The sequence below is a fragment of the Pezoporus flaviventris genome, unplaced genomic scaffold (genome assembly GCF_033815535.1).
Source record: "Pezoporus flaviventris isolate CSIRO_AGI_PZ_B2104156 unplaced genomic scaffold, CSIRO_AGI_Pfla_v1 ptg000036l, whole genome shotgun sequence".
Classification (NCBI taxonomy): Eukaryota; Metazoa; Chordata; class Aves; order Psittaciformes; family Psittacidae; genus Pezoporus; species Pezoporus flaviventris.
Window position 1 is genome coordinate 35,109,297 of NW_026892584.1, and position 26,372 is coordinate 35,135,668.

The 26,372-nt window shown below is 41.0% G+C and overlaps 2 protein-coding genes across 2 annotated transcripts in view; one reads left to right on the plus strand and one right to left on the minus strand.

Annotated features, from left to right (window-relative positions):
* Positions 1-16,561, plus strand: part of PPP4R4 (protein phosphatase 4 regulatory subunit 4) — an 84,257-nt gene extending 67,696 nt beyond the window's left edge. Inside the window, exon 25 of the mRNA XM_061463898.1 lies at positions 16,398-16,561. Within this exon, the coding sequence (XP_061319882.1) occupies positions 16,398-16,401 (4 nt within the window). The 3' untranslated portion in view covers positions 16,402-16,561. The remainder of the gene's footprint in view (positions 1-16,397) is intronic.
* On the minus strand, positions 792-8,553 carry SERPINA10 (serpin family A member 10). Its single transcript, XM_061463904.1, has 5 exons — positions 8,400-8,553; positions 4,691-5,431; positions 2,990-3,263; positions 2,739-2,886; positions 792-1,004 (listed from the first exon to the last, which is right to left on the minus strand). Exons 2-5 carry the CDS (start codon positions 5,397-5,399, stop codon positions 813-815), a joined length of 1,323 nt encoding a protein of 440 aa, XP_061319888.1. The 5' UTR covers positions 5,400-5,431; positions 8,400-8,553; the 3' UTR covers positions 792-812.
* Positions 16,562-26,372: the final 9,811 nt, after the last annotated feature.

Below are 26,372 nucleotides of genomic sequence, written 5' to 3' on the forward strand. Positions count from 1 at the left end.
AATTTCTTGGGAGTTTTTAATCTGCAGGGTACATTTTACAAGACAGATTTTTTCACTTTGGGCCTTAGTGAATTTAGCTTGTTACTTGGGCATTAATATAAATAGGATGACCTATTGCTAGCTGGAAGGACGAAATAGGTTTTTATATTTTCATATTTCACTGTCTTTTTACTCTAATGTAAATTAATAAAACAGTGTCTTGGTTTCAGCTGGGATGCAGTTAATTTTCTTCCTAGTAACTTGGCCCAGTGCAGTGTTTTGGCTTTAGTCTGAGAATAATGCTGATAACACACTGATGTATAGCTGCTGCTATGCAGCATTTACCTTGGTCAATGACTTTTCAGTCTCTCATGGTTTGCTAGTGAGGAGGGGCATGAGAAGCCGGGAGAGAGCAGAGACAGGACACTTAACCTAAAGCAGCCAATGGGATATTCCGTGCAGGCATGTCATGCCCTGTATATATGGCCACCAGGGGAGGCCAGAAGAGGCCGCTCGTGTCAGGGTGAACATTGCTCAGCAGGCCGTGAGCAGTTGTATTGTGCATCACTTCCTTTTCTTGGGTTTTATTCCTCTTGCTCTCTTCTTGTTACCTCCCTTTTCATTACACTTATTAAATTTTATTACAAGTATTAAACTATTCTTATCTCAATCCATGGATTTTACAGTTTTCCAGTTCTCCACCTCATCACACTAGGGGGACGAAGGGGAGTGAGCAAGCTGCTGCATGATACATAGTTGTCAGCTGGGGTTAGACCATGACAAATGGAAATAAAGCCTCTTACACAGCCCAGTAAGCAAAGTGCTTTCTTTATTTACATTTCTGTTGGATCAACTAACCTGCCAATGAACAGTAATGTTTTAAAAGTTTCTTCAAAAATCATAAAAAGGAATGGTCGGTCCACTTTGATGACAGGAGGCACTGTGAATGCAGTTATTTCTGACCCACTAGCTGCTGTGGCTTCAGTTCCTTCTTCATCCACTTCAATTACTGCCTTTTGGACAACCTGAAATGCAATTTAGAAATAAGCTATGTGACAGAGATAAATATTAACATGACAAATGTTTTTCCAAGTGCAAGGCGCTCAGTTTAAATAGGCTTTTATTAAGGATTACAAGGAGTAGGCCTGTGCAATCTAGCTCTGTCTGCTAGAATGGTAGACCCTTGTGCTGTCTACTTTAGCAGCAGAGGGGATAGTACAACCACCATGACCACAGTACTTAACAGTGTGGATGCTAGTATGCTTTTCTACATTTCTGAGCATAGAGGTTTTGTACTTGCAAGTGGTAGCATGAAGCAACCATTGCATTTGTATAGTGCTCCTTTTTGACATCTAACAAGGGAGAGTTTCTCAAAAGTGTGAAGTCTGTTTCATCAGTCACAAAAACTGACTGTCTGGATATGTAATTCACAGTTGATTTTGTGAGAGCTTGGGCAAGTTTGCCAATCATCTTGGCTTTTTTTTTCCTCTATTTTTTTAATTTCTATATTTCATAGCACAGAGTAAGTATGTAAAGCAATGAGGTACAATCCTGGATTGGTCTGAGGATCTTCCCTCCCCATTGAAACTGTGGCCTGCCAAGGTGTAGTACTTTCCCATTTTTGTTCTTTCAGCTTGCATGTATTTCTGGGCACTGTCTCTGTGTTTGGATCTGTATCAGTGAGCTGCTTAGGCAGCTAGTGCGTTCCCAACTCCCAGACTCCTAATTCTAAGACTGACTTATGTAAAGGCAGTTGAAGGACTTCATCAGTGTTGAGCTCTCTGCTAAACATTCTTAAATAATGAAGCTGGATACCGTTATTTACAGGGACAGGATGCTCCTCTGGCACTTTGTAGCTGATGAATATATTACTTTGAATTTCAGCAAGCACTTACTCAAGTGTGATTTTTTCATAACTCAATAGAGTTAACTGCTGGCAATCAGCATGAAATAGTTGTATGATTAAGAGAAAGGGAGAAAAGCATTGCAGATTGCCACTGTGTTTCACAAAAGTGAGATAGTTTATACCAAACTGAAAATTACTGTGATTTTATCTGTTACATATTTATTGTTAGGATGTTATGTTTTACCAGAAAGGTTATTTTGTTAAACCAGCACAATTTTAAAAACTCTAGTTCAGGGCTTAGTATTTTTGCAACTTGTATAGAGGTGTTTATCATACCACCTGTTAACAGTTTTGGCAAATCACAAAGGCTTCTGTAAGGATTTGGTGTAGGGAGACTTGCAACAGCATCACCAGTAGCTTAGAAGCTTGCTTTCTGATAGAATACAAATACCTGAAGGGAGGGTGCCTCCCTCCGTTCCTCCTTTTCTCCTTCTTTCCCTCCTTCTTTCCTTTCTTCCTGCCTGCTTCCCTCACTTTCTGCCTTCTTTCCTTCATTCTCTTGCTCCCTCCCTCCCTCTGGCTTTTCCAATTTGACTGTCATTTTCAATGTCTTTCTTGCTCTTGTTATTGTTCAATTGTACTCATTCCTTGCCAACCATATTCTTCTTCAGGCAGAGCTTTCCTCCTTTGATGTGTTAACTTTGTTTTGAAAACCTATGAAATATTACTGCCACTTAGGTACACTTAATGCTTGAAGCGAGATCCATACTGGTTAAGGTGTGTGGATTGCACATATTTGGCAGATGAGGTCCTTTCCTGTTAGTGCACCTGTAAGTGTATATGACATAGTCTCTTGCCTGGGCCATTTATGTACTATGATAATCCAAGTAGCAAATAATTTTGGAAGGCTTACCTGTGAAACTGCTACATATTCTTGATCTGTGAGATGACTGAGATCTGCTGAACGTGTAAAGAGATTTTTAATTCCAAGGGCATAAAGTAACTTCTTCATTTTGTATTTTTGCTCCAGTTTGAACTTTGGAAATGAAATATCCATTTTCCTGTTTGGAAAAAAAAAACAAGAAGAAAGTTCCTTGTTATGATTTGTTGCTTTGTTGTAATAGACATAAAAGATATTATGGCCAGTGAGTTTTGAAGCAATACCTGGGTTTCATGTTTCCCAGCCAGGATTCCACAAGCTCTGTTGTCAAGTGGTCTTCAAGTGAAATGTAATCTCCCTCCTTTTCTGGGATGACAATCAGCATGTGGGCTTTCCCTCTGTAGGGTATCTTTATCGCAGTGCATCTTAAGTTCTCATCAAAAGTTGAATTAATTTTGTCTGACTTGAACATCATGGGTACCTGTACACTTCTATATTTGTTTATGTGGAAAGTCTCAATTTCTGTGAATTTGGAATTAAATGGGTATAGCCACTTGCCTAGGGAAAGAAAAAAAAAATTAAATAATTCTGTGCATTCAGACTTGCTCAAAAAAATGTTCAGAAACACTCAAAAAAACGTAGAGGATATTTTCTCTATCTATCTAGTTGAAGTGGCTGTCAGTTGTGTCTGGGATAAGTGGGTAATAATTGCAGTATATTTAGCGTATGTGCTTTAATTTTTTTTTTACAACAGAAAAATAATGCACAAAATAAACTCCTTCATTTGCAGGAAAAGAGAAATCTTTTCCTAACATTGATTAGTTACCAGTCAAGTTCAGAACTGATAACATTTTTGTCTATTAAATGCCATATGATCATCCATCTTTAATTAACATATCACCTTCTCCAAAATTCTCCACCAGCTGTTCAACATCCTGTCATTAAATTAATTAGGCAATATTTTGGATGGGGATTCAGTAGTGCACTGATTTGTAAGGTGCATGGGAATGTGACCTCTTCTAAACTAATGATTCTGATCTCTGCTGTTTCTTTCAAATATAGCCACAGCCATCTATCTCTTTTCTCTGACTTTCTGCCAGGGAAAGTAACCTTGGCATTGGACTAACTACACTTTTGTAAATACAAAAGAATAAACCTAGTCCATAAGGAGGTTGTATGGTAATTTTCTTTGTTCTTATGTGTGTATTTATTTTAGTGGGGTTTTCATGGATGGCATCTGCTGAGTACTTTGGCCTGTAGTAGTGGCTGTGAATGTGGGTTCTCTGTAGAGCATTCCTCTTGTCCCCTTTGTCACCCTAACTCTTTCTCTTTGCTTTTTACTAACTGATTATCTCTGGCTTCTGTATGGCTGTTTCAGAGTAAAGGGTGGGCTCCCTGTCATTACCAGGACCTCCTTTTGGAGTCCTTTATCTACCTTCTAAGCCAGTGGTCAGAAAAAAACCAACAGCAGAAAAAGGAGCATAAGACATCTGGCAGTAGAGGTCTTCTCCACAGAACAGTCTCTGCCCTCTACAGGTATTTCTTTCCCTTGTCCTGTAAGGTAATATAATGGGTTACTTTGGTTCATCTGGGGAAAAAGATTCTCGACTGAAATAGAGATTTTTTTTCATTATTTTGTGTACTGTGTACGGTCAGTCAATTATTTTATACCCAGTATCCAGCATTCAAAAGATTATCATGATTAAGAATTTTTCATTTTAAGTGGAGATGGATTGAAATGTTTGTTGCAAGGCTTTTTGTTCTCTTTCAGACTCTGGTGTATGAAAGAAAACATAGAAGAACTGTGGTTCCCTATCATGAAAAATCATTTCCTATTGAATAAATGTAACAGAAGAAACTAAATTTAGGTAGATACATAGAGCAAACAGGGCACCTAAATTATTTTAAACTTCATCTAATGTATCTGAAGTTAGAGTCCTGATTCTTTCATAAAATAATCATTTTGCAAAATAAAAACAAGTTACCTTTAAAGACAACATAGTCCACAAGTAGCAGTTTATTATGGTGGTTAAACTCTTCAAAAAGCTCTGGGATTTTTCCTTTGGTCCTTTTGTTAATGTTTTGATTTATGACAAATTTTGCCTGTGTAAAGTTTTCAAAGTCCACTCTCAGAAATTCCATATCAAAGTACTGCTTGGATAAATTGAGGAAAGACTCCTTGAGTCTAAAGTCCTTTTGGATAAAAGAAAGAGTACCTTGCACAAGGAGAAGTTCTTCATTCATTGTGATGTTATCTTTCAGTTGTTTAAACAAAGCTGGTAAATGATGGTGATCCACTTTGTCCTTCAAAGCATGGAGGTTTAGACCTTTTACTATTTGTCTGTGTGTTTCCCCTTTGGCTGCCAGCATATATGCAGTCATGAGAGCTGATACAGAAAGTGGAGAGATGATGACATTGTTATCATGTGTCATTGCAATTTTTCTATATAGGTTAAATCCAAAATCTGCAGTCTTTTCAGTGAAGTTGTAAAGAGTGAGTTCTTCAAGACTTTGGTCTTCAAAAGGCTTAGAGGTATTTTTGTGATGATGCCACTCTTCAGAAATAGTGACTTTTTTGTTTTTTTCCAAGAAATTATTCTCTTTTTCCTTCTGTGGAATGTTAGGTTTGATGCCAGACTTGATGATTTCAACACATACTTCACTTAAGAGAAGTAGATAAAATCCTGCTTTCATGTTGACATTCAGTAATGTGCTCTTTCCTTTTCCTAGTAAAAAAAAAAAAAAAAAGGGCACCACAATGACTTTTTAGTTTGTTCTATTCAAAATGCAAAAGATCACAGATGTGGCAAGGTAGTCTTCCTGCATCTTCAGTGTATTACTCTAAACCTAAGATCTAGTTCTTATCTGAAAGTTCAAATTTAGATAATTGAAAGAGAGAACTTTCCAACATCATGAAGTGAATCCAGAGATGTATCATGATCTTTTGGTATTGGCAGTTCACATAAGAAGTATGTCCCTGATTTTTCACTTGCCAACCTGCAATTCCTTTGCAAAATGATACCCAGATTTCAAATTAGATTTTTGTCATCTATAAGCACAGGAATTCTAGGAAGCATATGGTGAGATTACATGCTTGCCTTTCATAATTTCATTTCACTTTTCATCCTTCTGCTACAGGTTATTTATTAATCCCTTCAGATCATTCTCCTGATTATATGCCAAAGGATTCCCTGTTCCTTCGTCCCTTACTGTCCAGCAAATTCTGAAGCAGGTTTGTCAGTACCAGCTCTGAAAATACCAAGTTTCAGTGTCAAATAACACAAGGACAAAACAGTTGTTCTGTGCTTAAAATTACAATTTTTTACACAAATTTTGATTTCTGAGCAAAGTTAATACAGGATCTCTCATCTTAACAAAATGTTTGAAGAGGACTTTACACATCTTCCAGGAGGCCTCGTGAAAACTTTGGCGTCATGGAATGGTTTGGGTTGGAAAGGACCATAAGATCATCCAGTTCCAACCCCCCTGCCATGCACATGGACACCTCCCACTAGGCCAGGTTGCTCAAGGCCTCGTCCAGCATGGCCTTGAGACATTGCATGTGTAAATTTGCACACACACGCTTTTCAAGCACAAAATGCAAATAAGCTTATAATTCATCTTTCCATCAAAGCAATATATGAACTTCTCTCCCACACAACAGTGTTGAATTGCAATTTATGGAAAAATTTTGAATGGCCATAATCTTCGAAAATGCATTTTCCCATTGTAAATTGGAGGTTCAAATTGTAAATTGTAAATGGATGTTCAAGACCACCAAGCCGGCACAGAATCTTTTTGTCTAGCAGTGCCATGCAAAAGGATAAATGAGATGAAAAGATGGATTATACAGCCATCATTAAAGTAGTAAGTGTTTCAATAATCTAGAAAACACATGGCAACTATTAACTACTCCTTTTACATTAAGGATCTGTAACAGCAAATTACAGTCATTGTATGATTTCTGACTTGGCATATGGGAAACTTGGTTTTATTTGATTGCTGTTTATTCTGAGTTCAGCTGAATTTCACAGTTGCCTGATTCAGTCTGCAGAAATTTGTCCTGGAAAGGTATGTTGATGTGAGCCCTAAAACATTTGGGTGCCAAGTCACAGGGTGCTTTTGGCAGTCGGGAGGCGTGCTATTTTCTCTGGAGATAATAGGTCACGTTCTGTACTTGGTGCAACACAGACTGGGAGGCACTGAAATCCCTGAATGCTATGCCTCCTCTTGAGTGCATGGCAGGAAACAGAGTAAAATATGCAGCGTTCTGTGGTTGTGAATGTTTTCTGATTTATTTATTTTTTTTCTTTCCCATTAATTCCTGCTTGATTTTCAGTGAGGTTCCCAGTACCTGGATTTGCAGGACTGGAATAGAGAAGGGGATGACTTCAGCTGCTACCCTGCTGGCCAAACAGTGCATGTGACTTCTGCATGGTTGGGATATTTACTCTCCCAGCTACAAGCAGTGCTGTTAAGAGTTAGTACAGTAACTGCTAGCCATTTCTGCTCCTTATGCAGTGACCCACTTCTGTGGGAAGTAACACAGGCACTGAGGTACTGTTCCTGCCACAGTGCTATGCCTGCCCTGGCAGCAAAAAAGTAGTCCTTTCCCCTGGGAGTCATCCCTACTTCAAAGAGGTATCCTTCCACATTGCAGAGTCAGCTCTATCAAAGAGTCAGGGATTGCAAATTTTTGCTTCTGAACACGTTCAATCATGGAGAAAGGGTTTTCTGCAACAGCAGCAGTGTGTCTACAAGAGCATCAGGCCTCTCTGCTCACAAGACATTGCAGAGTACCAGCTCTTCATCGTCTTTTCTGTGCATGGTGCAATATCCATGCCACATCTTGACAGTGTCATATTTGGCAGATGTCACTGTTGTGTCTCTTTCTGAGAGGTCTGGGACAGTACACAGCTCTGGCAAGTCACCAGATGCCCCCAGGAGATGTGAAGGCACTTAATGGGGAAAGCAGTGAGCTGACTTTCAGAGGACTCTGCTTTCCTAAAACGAATAGGTTTCATGCTGACAGGATGGGACAAGCGCAGAAGCCCTTGTTTACAGGCACATCCCAGAGACCATTCAGCACATAGAAGAGTCCTGCATCCTCAGGTATGCACAAAGGTTTGGGTCTTACAAATATCACAGGAATAAGAACCTCACAACTGCACTAAGCATTCAGTGCAAACCTGAGATTAGGAGAAATTAAACTTACCATTACAGCAGCTTTATCATTTACCGTTTACCTTTTGTAACTGTTAGAAATAAAGCATGTCCCTTAGGCCTAGGAAAAACAGTTCTGAAAACAATAAAGTGATGTATTTTTCACATTATAGACTTGAATTATTAGACCTGAGCGAAGCTAATTTTAGAGAACTCACTTTACGCATAATGTAGACAATTCATTAGTAAACATATTAAATATTAGAGCAAAGTGAACATTCTTTCCATTTTAAGAAATACTTGTTTCTAGTAGTCTCAGATATCAAGAGGTTTCTTGCTCAAATGTGTTTTTCTTTTGAAAGCACTAGAGCAAGAGAAAAAATACATTAAAATGCTGATTAGGATCTAGAACCATTTAAAACATCACATCTAGAGAGCAGGTGATAAATATATAAAATTATGTGTATATATATATAAATATAATAATCCATCCTTTTACAATTTAAATGCTTAATACAAATCTTGTCTTACCTATTAGGTAGCTGCCCTGTAACTTTTCTCATCAACTACGTTTAAAAACAAGATGAAGGTATCTGTCCCATATAGAAGTTTTTCAACAAATATTTGCTCTTCCAAACCAGTGATAATCTGGCTTTGTCTGTTACAAATTAACTGCTTTATAAACACCAAGTATTGTGTTTCCCATAAATGGCACAATGAGCAAGGGTTATATTCCAGTAAATACATTGTATCTTTCATGAGAAACAGAACAGCACACTCTTTGCATCCAGCCCTCAGGCACCGTTGTAGGATTTGGCCTTGCGCATCTGATCACCCATGAGAACTGTTTTACAGACAAGCTCTGAGCTGCTCTGTTGTGGAAGCAGTATCCAATCCTGCTTAAAATACCCCTTTTTGTAAACGAATAGGTCACTATTCACCGTGGCAGGGGAGAACACAAGGGAGGGAAGAAAAAGGTACAGAACATTTCTACGGATGTTGTCACCTCTCTTGCTCGGCAATTCGGCCATTTCTTTAGAGGAAAGACCAGGGCTCCACTCCCTGTTTCAAGCACACCCCAGCTATTCAGTAACATATCAGTATGCCAAAATTAACCAACTGATAAGTGCTGAGCAATGTTTCTGTTATAAAAGACAAAATGTGGGAAGCTGATATTCCTGCAAAAGTTGTACAGAGCTATGGGAAGTAAGAATAAACTTTTTGAATTTTCAATTGGTCTTGCTTGGACAGATATGACAGTCTGGTTTTGGGTCTTGAGCACTATTAGTTGGGAATGCACATTCATTAAGACAGATAGTTTACTCAGCAATTTCTGTAGTGTGTCTGCATGATCTAAGCTCCTCACTATTTTGATAACGGGCCTAATTCCAAATAAAATATAAACATGGAACTCCCTACATTCCCATCATGTTCTTAAGTCACTTTTTAAAATAGCAAATGAAACACGACATTTAATTCTAATTTGAATTGTAAAAGAAAAAGAATTTGGCCTTAAAATTTAAGATAAGGGAACAAGCCTCTGTTTTTCAACTGCACTGGAAAAAAAAAAAGAAATTACTATATTCAGTCTAAATGGAAAAGTTGTGAGAGGAAAGGATGGCGTTTTAAAAAGCCCATAAAGCATTTGGGTATCCAGCACTCAATGCAAACAGGCTTTTGTTTGTTGTTGATGAGTATCAACCCCCCCATGGCAGGGGGATTGGAACTAGATGACCTTAAGGTCCTTTACAACCCTAACTATTCTATGATTCTATGATTACTTCTATGAAAGTGACAACACTGTTTGCTTACAAAGTGCAAGATTTGAATAGGAAGTGCTTAAGACTTGAACATAGCCCCTCTGTGGTCTGACCAGGTTTGTATCCACCATCGCAAAGACACATTACTGGAGGGTACTTATGGGTTTTGTGCTCTTAAGAAGTTCAGCACTGGGGACATGAAAGATCACAGGATCTAGGTACGTAAATTCTTCCTTGGTTTAAATTCTTTTAAAATATTCTTCCTTTTAGAAACAATCTTGGTCATGATAACCCCCAGTATAGGTGTTGTATTGAAGAACATCTGAACATAAGACATACTGAATGAAGTCCCTGCCCTAACATCGTGGAGTATTTTCCCTAAACATAAAAAGCCCCACTGTGAATGCCCCAGAACTTCAGTTCTCTGTCCAAAAGACTGGATTTTATTTATTTATTTATTTATTTTTGTACTTCCTAGGCTATATTTATTTGTGGTTAATTCAGTTGGAGTTAAAATTCCGGTGTTTTCTCATTATTTGGAAGAAATCTGTATCTGATATTGTTGAACAAAACTGCATTACTAAGATGTGCTTCTCAATCTGTGCATCTTTTGGAGACTGTGGTACTGTGGTTGTGGCTCAAGAAGGCAGTACAAGGAAAACCCAATGTACACAAAACCCATACCCATCTTTTGTGCTCAGCAAAATTAGCAATGTTATTTTCAATTACAATAGCAATCAAACCTCTTTCTAGCCCTAGCATTACAACTCTGACATGCATGGTCACCACTGGAAGCCCTGCCTGAGTTAAGATCCAACAATATTAATATTTAATATTCAAAAAGTCTTGTTTATAAATGACAGTGAAAATAAAGGTTTGAAGAAATCTTTAAGAAGTCTTTGAATCTCTCAGTTAGATCTTTTCTGGACAAAAAGTCCATCATCCCTTTAAAAAGTACATCAATCCTATTTTACCTGGAAGAAAAATGAAGCTGCTATGATAAACTTCGTCTATGTACAGAGATCTGAAGGAATTGTCTTTCTCTGTATTTACTTTACGAAGCCCTTGCTCATTTTTTATGCTGGGTAACACCTTGCTTAGAGTATCCTCCACACACTATTAAGAGTAACGTATTCCTCCCACCAACTACTGTTCATATTGTCAGTCCCCCCTTGGATTCAGCTTTCTGAGCAGTAGAACACCACACAGCATATGGGCAACACTCTGCTAAACTATACATATTTGCAGAGTGATTTACTGGGAGAGGACTGCCAGTGTGTCACACTGGCAGAATTTAAGACAAAACCACCCCTGAGACCAGAACAAGGGAGGGCAATACAGGTGTATTGCTGCCCAGTTGCGTCTCTGCTGGGCACCTGTGCTAAAGCTGGGCAATAGGCAACTGGTATGTCAGCAGCTGAGCTAAATACTGTCTGTTCTCTAACAGACAAATGGTTTTGCATGCATATACAACTCTGAAAACTTGGCAGTGATTATGTATCCAGGTTCTCAGCAATCTGTCAAAAGGCCCTGAGACTCTTGAGTACGTGGTGGGGGGTTGCTGCAGAATCAGGCTCAGCTGCTTGTTCCAGATATTCAGAGGGTAGGTGTTACAAGCCCCTTTCCTCCTTTTGCAGCTCTTGTGAGGCTGACAACACCTCTGCTTCAGTGGGTGTTTTTCCTCTTATTTTCCTCAGTCTCATTCAGGAAACCTTCAGTGACTGTGGAGCAATCAGTCATCTTAATAATTGGTTTGTTTTGGGCTCAGGTTCTCTGTGCTCTCTGTAATTCCTTCCGATAACAAGCTCCTCAGTAAAGCAATAGTCCTTGCTTAAATAATGCCTCTGTTTTACATGCTGTGCCCTAGTTTAGCAATATTCGTAACTCGACCACAGCTGAGATTCAAAGTAGTCTATGAGATATGATGGGCATGATTGCAGAACTAAGAAATCAGGTTCCAGGAAGGAAACAGGTGGATTACATGAGTGTATCTGTACAAGGTTCCCAGTAAGAGCGTTTTTAGGAACTAAGTTTCTTGTCTGGCTCAAACAAGGCAATAACCAAAAGATACATTTCACTCAAGGCCCTGTGAGTTTCTGTTCCCTGCTAATGGCTACCCATTTTGTTTCTCAAGGGCAGACACAGGATATATACACCCGTCTTGATGGAGCTAGTTGAGATCAGTCAGAAACAGTGTCCAGGCTGGAATCTGCTGAGAAAAAGAAACATTAAGGTAAAAAGTGTTGATTTGGAACATTTTTTGCATTGCATGTAATCTAACCTCTTCCACGTTTCTTAGACTAAACAAAATACCAGTGTACCAGGAGTAGTACAGGAGATACACAGAGATGATTATCAAAGATGCGTATTTATTCTGAAGTTTCACTGTGAAATTACTCATAAGACATAAACTAACATGCTCTAACAGTTCTAAACCAGCTCTTTATATAGTCTCTTGAATATACTTAGTTTGTTAATAAGATGATTCATCAAGGTGGCTGCTGCTTCTCCCACTCGAAGACTGCACATTATAATTGAAATCAGCAGGATGCCAACACTCTCATGACTCCACACTGTTTGTAAGTCTGACCCTTTTCGCAAAGAACTAGGACTATGCAATTGTTCGTATGGGAGGATTTGTGTAGTAAAAGCATCTTTGGAAGGTATATATTCCTGTGTCTCACTGGGGTTGGAGGGGTGTGTTACTGTACAAGATGGACAAGGCAGTAAAGCTGTAGTATTTCATAATGCATGGCTGAAATACCCCTTCATATTTTCAAATTCAGAGTCAAGCACTGTCTAATTGTCCTTGAACACACAAATAAAATTCTAATTGTCTGCTAATAGGACATCTTACTATGGAAGCTTTTATAGGGAATGCAAAAATGATGAAAAACTGTAAAATAACAGGTAAAACAATCATGCCTGGGGTATGATGGAAGTAGCATGAATCCTACTTTATTCCACAGGATGGAGTAAATGATCTTTTAAAATAACTCCCAGCCTTGTTTCCTGTGATTCTCTAACTCACAGCAAAGGAATGTTTTCATTCTCAATAATTCATTTCGTCTGTGTTTTCATATACAAGAATCCAAGAGCTGCAGCAGGGGCTTGGTGTTGGCCTAGTCCCTGCGGAGCCAGCAGGTGTCATCAGAACCTTTATTTCTTTGTGGAGAAGAAGGATAATTTTGTGTGCTTGAACATCTGCCCTTCTTTGTGCCTTACTAAGGTTGTATCACAGGGCAGGACTTAAGCACACAGGGCACAAACTTAAAAAAGGCCCTGGAAGATATTTCTGTTCTCTTGGGAGGGCATCTTACAGTTTCTCCCGTAGATGTGAAATGCAAGTGTGTTCCTATTTTAAATTCCTGGAAAAAAAAATCAACTTTAAAGTCAGGAATTGAAAGGGGGGGGGGGGGCGAACTCATTATTGCATCTTCAAAGTGGCAGAAAATTTTGACATCGCTGACTTCTGATCACCTGAACTTGGAATATCCTCTATCCATATTCCATATTTACATGCGCTGAGCATGCATCTCCTTATTACTGTGATAACCAAGTTGAGTTCCTGTGACTTGCAGTCTTTGACTGTCTGGTCTAAAGCAATTACCAGATGCAATGAAGAAACCTGTGCACTATGGCCTCTGTAAAGGACAAGCAAATGGTGCCCTCCTGCCCTTGTGAAATGCGCTGAGGTTTACTAAGTACAAGTTAGTTACCCACATTGCCAGAGTGGATAACAAAGAGCTCTGCATTGTGGGGTTGGTTTTTTTTGTTTGGTTGTTTTTGTTTTTTTTTCCTTTTAAACATGGATATCAATACAGTAACCTGCTGCAGGTCTGGTACTAGTTCTCATGGCTTGAGTGTGGGCTTCCTGTAGGCTGCATGTGGTGGGTATTCAAAAGCAATCCTTCTTCCTAGAGAAAGTATGTATCTACCTGGCTGTGCCTTCACAAAGTATTTAAGCAGGGGTTAGTTTCCCTGCAGGACTTGGTTTCTGTATTTAAATTGCTTCAGCACTTTGCCCGATCTTCAATGAGACAAGTCAGTGTCTGTGTGCTTCTGTTCATTTCTGCATGCTGGTCTGAGGACCAGTCCCTTTTTAAAAGACAATGTCTGAGTTTACCTGAAAACAAAAAAGTTGAGAAGCAAGGGCAGATAAACAAAGCTTTCAGAAGGTACAAACATTTTCCTCAACTTCCATATGAAGCTGTCATATGGCCACAGCATAGTTCTTGTGAGGTTGAGTTAAAAGCATAATAAATTACATGCTGCTACATACAGGAGACAACCATAACAGTCTCAAATGTAAGGCCAGAGACATTGGATACTTGTGTCTATCACTCAATCATATCTATAATATTAATTTTCAAGAAACAGACATACTAAGAATCCATTATCAGTTGAAAAATTGTAACTAATAATTCCACTGTTTCTTTCCTATAAGGAAAAATATTTAGATAGTGAAATAGTTAAATGAAAAGCAACCCCTGTCTGTGAGCTGTGTGGGAGCTCAAATATGGTTTCTGTTTCATAAGAATATTGCATTTAATATGTGGACAGTGCCAGATGTGAGGTGTTATTTATTCATTTCCTTGATTTAAGTGTTAATATCACTTAGCAACCCTACTCATCTTTGAAATAGAGCTTTTTAAGGATGCACATACATTGCTAGTGAGAATAACATTTATATTAGAAAAATGATTCGGGAAATGGAGCAAATGCATGAATCTCCTTCTTTATGGGAACTGAGTAAAAAGTTTATAGTTCTTTTGAGAGGTTTCCTGTAGACTACTACAGCATTTAGTTGCTTTCCTGGCTAAAATGCCATTCAACTTTGCAACTTTGATTCAGTGAATTTTCAGCTTGTTTGTTTTCTTTAAGGAACCTCAGATTAAACTTTCTCTGTCTCATACTGTTTTACTTTCTCTCCATTTTGTTTCATAAATTAGAAAGTATTTTTGCATCCAAACTGACAAAACAATAAAGGTCTGAAACATACCAAATTCATACAGATTTCATGAAGTTGGATGACCTGATCTAGGTCAGAAATATTTTTACTGCCTGCACTGTGGGAGAAGGCAATGAGCTCATCTCTTGTAGCCATCAGAGAACCCACACCAGAGCAGCTATGGAATCTGTGGTCCAGATAACTATTTCTATATTAAAAAAGAAGTGTGTAGGCTTGCTTTTTGATATTTTTATGCTGGTAGGTTAGGCCCATCAGTGTGCTGGAGGGAAATGAAACCTTAATATTCACTTGCTGGATAACAGAGAGTAGTGAGATATGAGTATGAGCAATTTTTATGTAAGTATCCATACCTAGAGGGTGAGGGGAGAGCAGGAAGGAGGGGAAAAGAAAAGGTAGACAATCAAGGTTGCCAGAAGTTGAGACTTCATTGAACAGAGGTCAATTGAACAGAGGTTCCTTGCCTAGCAACAGCATTTTGCCATGTGGTTGGTGCTGTCAATGCAGTCTCTTTGGGTGCTGACTCACTTGGAGTAGAAAGTTGTGTTCCTGCAGGGTGTGGACAATTGGCCAGCTTAAAGCACCTTCACTGTTACGGCCTGTGTGGAGATTCAGCTGTAGGTTAGTCTTGCTTTTCTGTGCTACAGCCATAAGCACAGTATCAGCACTGCTCTATATGCCTTTTCTTGAAAAGCTTCATGGTCTCCTGCAGTCAGGATTTTGTGCCAAACTGAAGTGTTTAAAAGCCTGTAATACACTGTATTATATATCCCTTTAAAGAAAATGGTGTCTTCAGTGTCTTCAGCAGTGTTATTTCAAACCCTTCCTGGGTCTGTGGCCAGATCAGAATAAGTCACTGAACACATCCAAGACACACTTCTTACCACCCAGAAAGTCTCATCGGGCATCTTCAGTTGTTCCTTCTTAGACATTTTTGATTGACACCTATTTTGTTCCCTATATAATGAAACAATTTTTGCAACCCACTGAAGTCATTCCATAGAGAATGATAGTAACCTTGGTCAGCAGATGATTATAGAATGAATATGAGATTTCTGCATCATATAATTTTCCTTTGATAGAGGTATTCATTTTTCTTTTTGGCATTGTAATAAGCATGGAAGCATCTGCATTGACAGGAGGTTCAAAATACCATCCACGACCCATTCTTCTTCAGTGAGCAGTGGTGCCTTCAAGTTCCAGTCATTGTCCTAAAGAACAGCCAGTCCTGCAGTCAGACTTCTTGTCAGCCAACATTTCTATTTAGTAGAAGATAATGTTGGGTGAGTATCATATTCCAACTACATTTGATTGAGCGAGTGACTATATTTAACAAGACTTTGCTCTCTGACCAACAGGAACACAAGTGCTTTTGTGAATAGCAGTGCAGTAATAGCATGAAATTGAGGAGTTTGTATCAAAAGAGCACTTGAGAACAGCTTTAGTCTTTTGCATTATACACTTGAAACCCAAACTTATATCTTCAGTTTAACCATAGTTATAGCTTAGGCATATCATATCCATAATATGCACGGGAAAATCTAAGTTTGGGCACAAAGATGTTCTGCAGTCCCTTACAGTAAGGATATAGTCATTGGACCTACTTTGATACCTGTCAGACTCAGTGATAATCCACCTTGTCAGTACTGCATGTATGTAGGAGCATGTAGGCAAATGTGCCAGGCATCGGGTCTCAACTCCTTCTTAGACTTGTATATGACTAATGTGGACAATACGTGACAATGTGCTCAGATGCTCATACTCCTGCTTCTGTTTATCAGATCAAATTGTTCTTCCCAGATAATGCATAACATGGTGGGCTACAGAGGAGGCGTGTCTGCTAGCAGACACTTTGGAAGCACTAAAGAGAATATGGAAGACAGAAAACTGGTGTTTTTCATCTGAAGAAAGAAACCTGTAAGATACAGACCATTACAATAATACAGAGAGGAAAGTCAACAGTCTTTTCAGTGTAGATATGTTTTATCATTGTATCAGACTAAGTTTAACTGACAAAGGACTGTCTTCATGAGGAAATCATGTAGTCGAACTGTGATGGGAAAATATTGCTACACTAAATCCTTGTGTAAACTTGCATTCCAGCATAAGAGTGACTTCTTGGTTGAGTTTGAATTCTTTGCCAGGTGACAAATTGTTGTGGTTTAAGTGCAGTCAGTAACCCATGCAGCCTGCTCGCTCACTCCTCCCCTTTCTCTGCACGCCCCCACTCCTGGAGGGACGGGGAGGAGAATCAGCAGAATGTAACTCCCACGGGTTGAGATAAGAACTGTCCAGTAACTAAGGTATAACACAAACCCACCACTGCTACCACCAATAATAATAATGATAAGGGAAATAACAAGGGAAAAGAATAAGATACCACCCGTCAATACCCAGCCTGACTGAGCAGAGAGCCAGCCCTTCTGGGTAACTCTCAGTTACATCCTGGGCATGACATGCTGTGGTATGGAATACTTCTTTGGTTAGTTTGGGTCAGGTGTTCTGTCTCTGCTTCCTCCCGGCTTCCCCTCCTCCCTGGAAGAGCATGAGACTCAGAAAACCCTTGGTCAGACTAAATATTTGAGCAGTAACTAAAAACATTGGTGTTATCAGCGCTGTTCCCAGGCCGAAAGTCAAAACCACAGCACTGCACCAGCTGCTAAGAAGGAGAAAAAATGACTGCTGCTGCTGAACCTAGGACACAAATAAGGAATTTCTTATGACATGGAACTGTTGGAATAAGTCCAGAGGAGGGCCACGAGGATGATCAGGGGACTGGAGCACCTCCTGTATGAAGATAGGCTGAGAAAGTTGGGGCTATTCAGCCTGGAGAAGAGAAGGCTGCGTGGAGACCTCATAGCAGCCTTCCAGTATCTGAAGGGGGCCTATAAGGGTGCTGGGGAGGGACTCTTCATTAGGGACTGTAGTGACAGGACAAGGGGTAATGGGTTAAACCTTAAACAGGGGAAGTTTAGATTGGATATAAGGAGGAAATTCTTTCCTGTAAGGGTGGTGAGGCACTGGTATGGGTTGCCCAGGGAAGTTGTGAATGCTTCATCCCTGGTGGTGTTCAAGGCCAGGTTGGACAGAGCCTTTTGTGACATAGTTTAGTGTGAGGTGTTCCTGCCCATGGCAGGGGGGTTGGAACTACATGATCTTAAGGTCCTTTTCAACCCTAACTATTCTATGATTCTATGAAAGAACAAAAGTTTCTGTACAGAAACATTTTACTTTAGAGCTATATGGCTTTAAACTAATCCTTCATATAACAGGAGAACCTTGCTCTTGTGTGCATGCAGTATTAATGTGAAGGTAATGTGATTTTTTTTAAATTAACACAGCTGTTTCTGCCTTTTTGACCAAAATTCAACATGTGAGGCCTTGAAAACTCATAACTGCTGCTGCTAGTCAGAACCACAGAAGTAGGTGTATCACCCTGCTGCGTCTGTGTGACTCCTATGCTTACCTAACAGAGCGGTTCTCGCCCTAGGTGTGCCCAGACCTGCCATAGTGTGATGGGTTTTGAGTTCTCACTGAGAGCTGGGCCAGTGAGAGACTCATGCTGCCCAAGGAAAGTGGCATAAACAGTCTCTGTAGGAAGCAATTGTATAATGACATAACCATATTACTTCACTGAGCAGGCTGTTGTTTTAACTGTCCTTGCTCAGGCAAGGAGGACCAATTTAGTAATTAATCATGCACATGCTGCAGTTTATGTTGGTAAACGGCACATCTAGTTCAAGCAGATGCAATGGATGCAGGTGTTGAGGCCAGTCTGAAGCATGAAAGCCTGTAAGCAAACAAGATAAGCTGCAAAAGGAAAAGTTGAATCCAGGCTGGAAATTTGGTCCTAAGCACTCATGAAATGACTTCTGCTGAAAATAAAAATAAGCTGTGCAATGGATTCTTTGCCCAGAGATTTGTCTCCCAGTTTAAAATCAAGCAACAGGGTGTGGCGGTGGAAGAAGTATGCAAAGTCAGCATGCTCACTGCAATGCAAACATAAAGGTTATCTTAAATTTACCCTGAGAGACTGGAAAAAAAAAAAGATATAAGCTAGCAAAGCATTTTCTCATAGAATCTCTATGACTCATTGAGAGTGTCTTAGCCACAATCTGCTATAGAGTGATTTGGTTTAATTATAACAACAGTGGTTAATGCATTTGTGTTCCCAAAACATACACCAAAGATGAGCATGTGTGTGTGCATGTGCATTTCTGTGTGAATTCATCTGCAGGAAAGAAATACAGTAACACTGAACACAGCTAAATGCTAGGACACCAAGAGAACAGGCCCGGAGCTGATGGGACAGCCTTGTCACAGAGTCTTGGTCACTTCTCCGTCTGTATGTGGTGTAAGAGTCACCTCTTTCTGAAGCACTCCACAAGTCATTGTGCTCTGTGCTGGTAAATATAACCTGCATTAGTTACAATTTGATATACACAGTCGGCAGAGCCTAGCTGAAACAAGATGTGCCTGCTGTCCTGAAGTGTCTATTTTTGATTCTGCAATGATACAGTGATCCCAGTTGCTATATCTGAAATACGTGGGTTTTATTTGTATCAGGTTAAAGGGAACAGCTTCCTCTGCTGTCCCCGTGTGCTACCTGAGGAAGGACAGCACAGGCAGGGGCCCAGTGTGGATGACATGGGAACTCTTGCCTCATGGTCAGCAGCTCTCCGCTTGGCAGTGAGTTTGGGAGCCACAACCCTGTCACTCCTTCCACCCAAGGTCCTGTTTATCCTCAGCCTTCACTGTAGGGATGTCCCTGATTTCTCAACATAAGTGGCCTCACACAGAATCAGGCTTATCCCCAACATTGTCAGCCCTGGTGGCCATGGGAAAAAGCAGAGTGAGCTGGCCTCCCATGCTAACCAGGGAGGCTGAACTTTTCTGCAACCACCAGATTAAACACACCCTTTGTTTCTTGAACTTTGTGTTACTAAACCCTGGAACAATTGGAAAGGTTTTCTTCTGTGACCAGGGGAAGCTGACTTCTTGAGAAGTAATGTATATGAGATCTGCCTGTTTAGGAAGACTGCTGAGTCTGCCATGCATCCCTGACTGATGCCAGTGGGCTACAAAGATGGCCACGCCCTCATTGCCCGGTGTGGCAGGCTGAGCTCATTGCCACTGTAAAGCTGCTCAGGAAGTGTATCTTTTCCTCACTAATGTGTGAGGAACTCAGGATATATTTTGAGAATATATTGAAAGTAAATCCCTCCAGTATATATTTGTAAAGCTTTAGTTAAAGTTTTGGATGTTATACAAATATTAAGTCATGCTAGACTTTTACCTGTGGCCAAATATGTTATGTTAGTTAAACAGTTATCTCCCTCACTTTGAAGCCAGCTATTTCAACATACTAGGGAGTCTGATAATCTCTCAGCTGTATCATTTAGCCAACAAATAGATTCTCTGTGTAGAGAAAATACCAACATAGCAAACCCAGGGATATAAAACAATGGATAGAACTAGATCCAGCCATAACATGAGTACTTCAAATCCATATACTCAAATTGCCTGGAGATAGATCAACAAACACAACCAGATTCTCACATTGGTCTCCTATGACCGATAAGATGCACAACCATGTTCACACCTGGCCTGCAACAAACTGTCCTTGAAAATGCTGATAGTCATCAGTGCCCCAACACCAACAAAACTGTATGTTTCAATGACAGCTCTGGTTGGAGTCTGGTCACTCTGGAAGCGGTGATTCTGACACATGTGAATGAGCACACATGGGTTTTGCCATAGCAGCTTCTGTGTAGCTGTCACAGAAGGACAGTCACAGTCTTTTACACCTGGGAAGATTTGTTTTTTAATAGTTTTTTCCAAGTGACCATGAAGAAACCAACCCACTAGAGATTTTAGCTGTGATTTCTCCTCCTCTTGAAGAGCTACTATCCCTTGCCAGTGAGTCGAGGCATGCCGATGCCTTCCACTAACCTGCAGCTGATTGGCTCAGTTACTGAAGATAAGACAGAATAAATAATGATGAAATCTTATTTCCTATGGCTATGCAGTAAAAAAAAAAAAAAAAAAAGTGCTTTTGGTCAAGTTGCTAAATGTCTAGTGACTGAGTAACAGTCAGGTAAGATAAGGAGGCAAAGAAAAGGGAGTCATACTGATGCCTGTTGTACTGCCTTCCTCAGTTTCCAGACTCACAAAGCTGTTTGAAATATTTTCCATGGGACAGGTGTCCTCTGGCCACCTCAGCAGAGCGGAGGGGTGCCTGTTAGCCCTGGAGTGGTCACCCAGAATGTCCCTAGGCTGTGGGACACAGCCTCCTGCGAGGGGGTGTCCCCTTGAACCCAGAGGGAGTGAGGGTGGTCTGGGTGTCCTCCCTCTGCTGCGCAGATCTTGTCCTTCCATGACATGGAGAGGTCATGTCACAGTCCTGTGCCAGCCTTCCCCCACCTGTGAGCAAGAGCTAGAAGCCCTGTGGTCCAACATGTGGAAGGGGTCTTGATGAGAAGGCAGGCCAGGCAAAGGTCCCTAGAGGTCCTTGGTGTGCCCTGGGGCTCCTTGCCAGCTGCTTTCCCCTTTTGCCAAAGAGATGTGCTGTACATGTCTGTTGTCACTGATACATCTTTGTGTGTGATATGTCAGCCCTTCAGGTGTCACTTGGTAGAGGGAAGAAAAGCTGTAGACAGCCATGGGTAGCAGGTGTTGGTGCCTTCATGGTGAACGTTCCCATTTTCCCCAGCCCTGGGGTCTACCTTAGCATCTCTGACATCCTGCAGTAATTATGATGACAGAGAGCAAGTGAGATATTAGACATGCTTGTTCATATCTGTGGCCTGCAATAGCCACCAACTTGAGTCTCAGTCAGGGGAGCACTATATTTTCTGGCAGCACTGTCTCTTCTTGAAAGGACAGGGTTCTGGTCATGCTCCTCCTCCAGATCCACTCATTTCAGAGATTACCTTGCACTGTATGGGGTATTTTCATATTGCATATAGGAAGCAATGAAGAAGTAAGGCTGTTCTATCCATTGGTGCTATGCAGGTATGTATGGGACTCACTGATATTACTATTTTATTTGTATCCAAGAAACAGAGTAGCTGGCTTGAATTCCCACCAATTTCTTGTACTCAAAATCCTGTTCTGGTAAAAGAAACATGCCTGTATGCAAAGATGAGAATTTGTTAGTAGTATATTTTAAATCTTAAGAGTCTCACCCAAGGATTATTAGTGTGATTACAATACTAAGACTTGCAGTTCAGATTATACATAGTTAAAATTAACACACAAACTTTTTTGTATTTTCCCCATTCTGTGGTTTTATGCTTAACTTTTGTCCCATTGGTTCCTCAGGTCAACAGCTTCAGCACAAAGGAAAGGGGACAGCAGGACAGTCACATCCTGCATCTGTGCCAGGAGGAGTATGAGGGTGGTGGGTGCAAGCTGCGCTCTGGGGTCTGCCTGGGGTCATTTTTATACGTTTACTCACATGCTCTACCCCTTTCCCTTCCTTCATTGGTTCACAGGTCCACATTACTAACTGTGTTATGTTTTACATACACTGGAAACTCAATCTCTGCTATCCTAGTTATCTCTGAAACTGGTTTTAGCCAGCTCCCAAGACTGCAGTCCTTTGATGACCAGTAACTTAGCCCTGGTGAGCTTTTTATAGCCCCAAGGCTTCCAGTATCACCCTATGCCTGTGCTCTCAATCCCCTGCTATCATCCTGCCATGCCTGTACTCCTTTATTTTTCATTCTAGAGCCATAGACACTGCAGTCTATGCAGAATAACTGCTTGTTCTTCATACCTCTAGGTACAGAAATGTCTATACATGTAACAATATATAAATGTTATACCATATGATTGTATAAAGTTAAGAAAAAAAAACAAACCACAAACTAGGTAATAGCACCTGATTGCTGGATAATTACTGTTACAAACAAAGAAGCTAAACAAAACCCAGGCAGGCCAGGACAAGTCCAAGCAAAGCCTGACAAGAGCAGAGACCCAAGTGCTGTGCTGTTAGCTTAAAGCAGGTAGCTGTGTTACAAGCCACAACACTCCTATACTAGCAAAGCTAAAGGCTATGCTGATCCATGCCTTTCTTCATGCTGAACACAACTATCAGATTGAACCTGCCTGAAGTGTAAATGGGGAGTTTCTCCCTTGATTCTTCTTTGTAGGGGGGGTGAAGGACATGGGATGGGAAGTGAGATGAGTTTTGGTTCCCTTCTCCAGGTACAGCTTTGGATGATGGTGAGAAAAGAGCAAAACATACCCCAAATGCCTCTTTCTAGAGAGAGTGTGTGAGCCAGGAAGGCTGATGCAGTCTTGGGATGTGGTACTTGGCTCTCAAGTTACAGCTGATGACATAACTCTAATGCCATCAATGAAATGGGTCCCTCTGCTTGGCTACATGATAAACAGGTTGCCCAAACCTGGGATCACCTATTCTCACGCTCTATAACTGTGTCAGCTGTATCAACAGCTAATGGACCTGGTACTTAACTGCTCTTGAGATGCACCTGTGGCTCGTTAATATCCACACATTGCTTATCACATCAACGTGGAATAGCTCAGTGACCTAAAATCTTGCCTTTCTGCCCAGCCTTCCCTGCTGATCTATGAGTGCCCTGTGGGAGGCAATGAACCTCCCACCCTCTATTTTTTTGGGAAGGAGAAAAGTAAAACCTTATGGTGGAGCAGGTGCACAGCCAAGCTGGCAGCGTCCACCTCCTGCACAAACAAATGGTGATGGTGGGTGGGAGGGATAACACGTCAGTCTGCAGCAGGAGAGTGGGAAGCTGTGAAAAAGAAATGTGAAGAGTGAGCTTAATAGGGAAAAATCTGTTTAGTGTTGCTTGCAGCGACGAGATCAGGATTAGGAAAGTAGGACTTGGTGAATGGGGGCAGAGATGAGAATGGGCCACATAACAAGCAGTGTAGTACAGCACAGATGCAGGCAGGGAGCAAGCTGCCTGCTGCTCTTTTGTGCTAAGTGAGTGTCGTGCCTGTCTCTTCTTCAACACTGGCTGGCATATCCTGCAGTGAAAAATCACAACGCTATGTCAATACAGCAGGAGCTGTTGCCTGATGAGCAAGTCTGGCAGATGGCTCTCAGAAGCTGATCTTGACATTGGCAGGAAATCCCCTGTGGGAACAGCAGACATCCCTCCTCTCCGCATGGCCAGCACACAGGTAACACTTCACTCACTGTCCCTCTCCAACACATTTCACAAACACAAAGAAATAATATAGGAGATGCAGTGAGAGGGGAAACATGAGCTGTGAAGTGCCTGTTCTGAGTGGCAGTATGTCTGCCTCTGTGCCTATCTCCTGGCCCTGTGGGCTCATTTTCTTGGAATATAGGAGGAAAATAAAATTCCATATCCTGCTTCCTGAAGGGGGCGTGTGTTTGTTAGAGCACCAAGATACTGAAGATAGGAAAGAAAGGTGTCTCCTTTCCAAATTATGGATTAACAACCTCCAAAAGCTCTTAGTCTTCAAATCTGCCACAGAACCACATAGGAGATATTTTCCTCCTTGTCCTGGGTTCAGCAGTATCAGACATTTTTCTCCTTCTTAGTAGCTGATGCAGTGCAGTGTTTTGACTTTCGGCTTGGGAACAGAGCTGATAACAAGGATGTTTTGGTTTGGCCAAGGACTTTGTGAGCCTCATGCTCTGCCAGGGAGGAGGGGAAGCCGGGAGGAAGCAGAGACAGGACACCTGACCCAAACTGACCAAAGAGGTATTCCATACCACAGCACGTCATGCCCGGGATGTAACAGAGAGTTAGCCGGAAGGGCTGGGAGACTGCAGGGTTGGAGGAGGTATGGGTCAGAGCTTCGTCGGGCTGGGGGGGGGGCGAGTTATCAGTTGGCTGGTGGTGAGGTGATGTATTCCCTTGTTATTTCATCATTGTTAATATTGGCAGTAGCAGTAGTGGTTTGTGTTATACCTTAGTTACTAAACTGTTCTTATCTCAACCCGTGGGAGTTTCATTCTTTTCGATTCTCCTCTCCGTCCCTCCGGGAGTAGGGGGAGGGAAGGAAGGGGGGGGAGTGAATGAACGAGTTACCTGACTGGGTTTAAACCACGACACTCCTACTATGCTGTATTTCTATGTATGTGTCTCCAGCCACTCCAGAATGGTTTGCAAGTGAGTGAGCAATATTTAGTCCTGCAGCTGCCCCAGATAACTGCATCTGGGACCTGTTTCTTCTCCATCTCTTCATGTAGACTGAGGGTCGCTCTACTAAAATGAATTATGCAAATTTTTCAACTGGTGCAAATTGGTGTGACTCTAGGAAATTCAACATATAGCTAAGGATCTCACTTCTGAGCTTTCTGATCCCTAAAGGTTTTGCTATTGCTTTGCTGAATGCCTGTTGTCCAACAACACTTAACAGTACGAACCATAACGACTTAGACTGACCCTATCGATGCAATGCCAGGCTGTAAAGCCACCAAAACAGAGGGAGGTAAGTGCAGGAGGAAACTGAGAAGATGATGTGGTGCACATGCATTCTTTTCACTGGGAGTCCTGCCATCAATGTCTGTGAGTTGTTGTCTATATAGAGACTGTATCTGTTTAGTCAAAAAACACTGTCAAGCACCATGTATGGGAGTTAACAGAAACTTTTTACTAAGACCACAGAGCAGAAAGGAAGTTTTCCTTTTGACTGTGAAAGTGGACAGTGCTTTGCACCAGATTGATAAAATCACACTTGCTGTTAATTTCACAGAAGGCACACAAGACCTTGCTGAGGTTGTGTTAGCTTCCCAAGTTGATTGACTCCTTGCAATGTGAGTCCCAGTGCCATGACATCATTTCATCTCCTTCCAAAAACACAACTGTAGGGAAGAAAGGGTCAACTGTGCACTTTCTGGTACCTGTTGCCAAGGCAGGTCTGTTGAAAGTGGTTACTAGACAGCCCTCAAGCTGCTCTAAGTCCTACCCGGGTGCCTCCTACCCCCTGAGTCAGGCTATCTGCTTAGTGGGTGCTCACTACCTACTTTTTCAGCTGTAAGAGGGCAGAACTTGAAGTATTTACCATTTTATAGACCCTCGTTATATGTTTTCCACAAAGCTGATGGTATGCTTGTGTAATTGCCATCCAATTACTTCATGTGCCCATCCAGCTACATCCTCCTTTTGACTACTGATGGATACATGTATGAGAAGTCAGCTACTTGCATGGGCCATATATAAGTCCATCAACTTATCAATATGTGGTTGAAAGTCTTCAGGTTCAAGAGTGGATTTGATCCTCCTGCTCTGTTTCGAGCTGCAAGAAACTCAGGAATATTTGCTGCTAGATTAATACCAAAAATGATAAAAGGTGTCTGGTGGAGAAAGCAGATATCTTTCTCTGTTGAAGACATCCCCAGTACTGTTTCCATTAGAAGCTTCTGTTTCCCATGACCCTGCATTGTTGATCCAACTCTTCCCATCCCCTGTTTACTTACTTATGGTAAATTACAGCCATTTCTGCTTTGTTTGCAAGAGTGTTAATCATTTTATCTGTCATTTGACTGACAACCACATATTAAGCAGGAGTTTTCCAGTGTAATTCAGGTGTCTCTCTCTGAATGCTGGCAAATCTTAGGTCTTACCTTGGCTTTCAATCAAGCAAAAGAGGCATTCTTTGCTAGGTGAATTTAAAACAATTTCCTTGCTTCCTCTTGAGGAACTGTCATGGTCAGTATCAATATTTTTTTTATAACGGCATAGAATAAAAACTCTTGCTAAAAAAGAGCCACATACTAAGCTGGTACAAATGAAAATAAATCATGTCATG

Coding starts and splice junctions, on each gene's coding strand:
- SERPINA10 (XM_061463904.1), bottom strand. CDS start 5,399: ATGAAAGCAGGATTTTATCTACTTCTCTTAAGTGAAGTATGTGTTGAA. Junction 2,887..2,989: donor CTGGGAAACATGAAACCCAG/GTATTGCTTCAA, acceptor TTTTCCAAACAG/GAAAATGGATATTTCATTTC. Junction 1,005..2,738: donor AATATGTAGCAGTTTCACAG/GTAAGCCTTCCA, acceptor ATTGCATTTCAG/GTTGTCCAAAAGGCAGTAAT.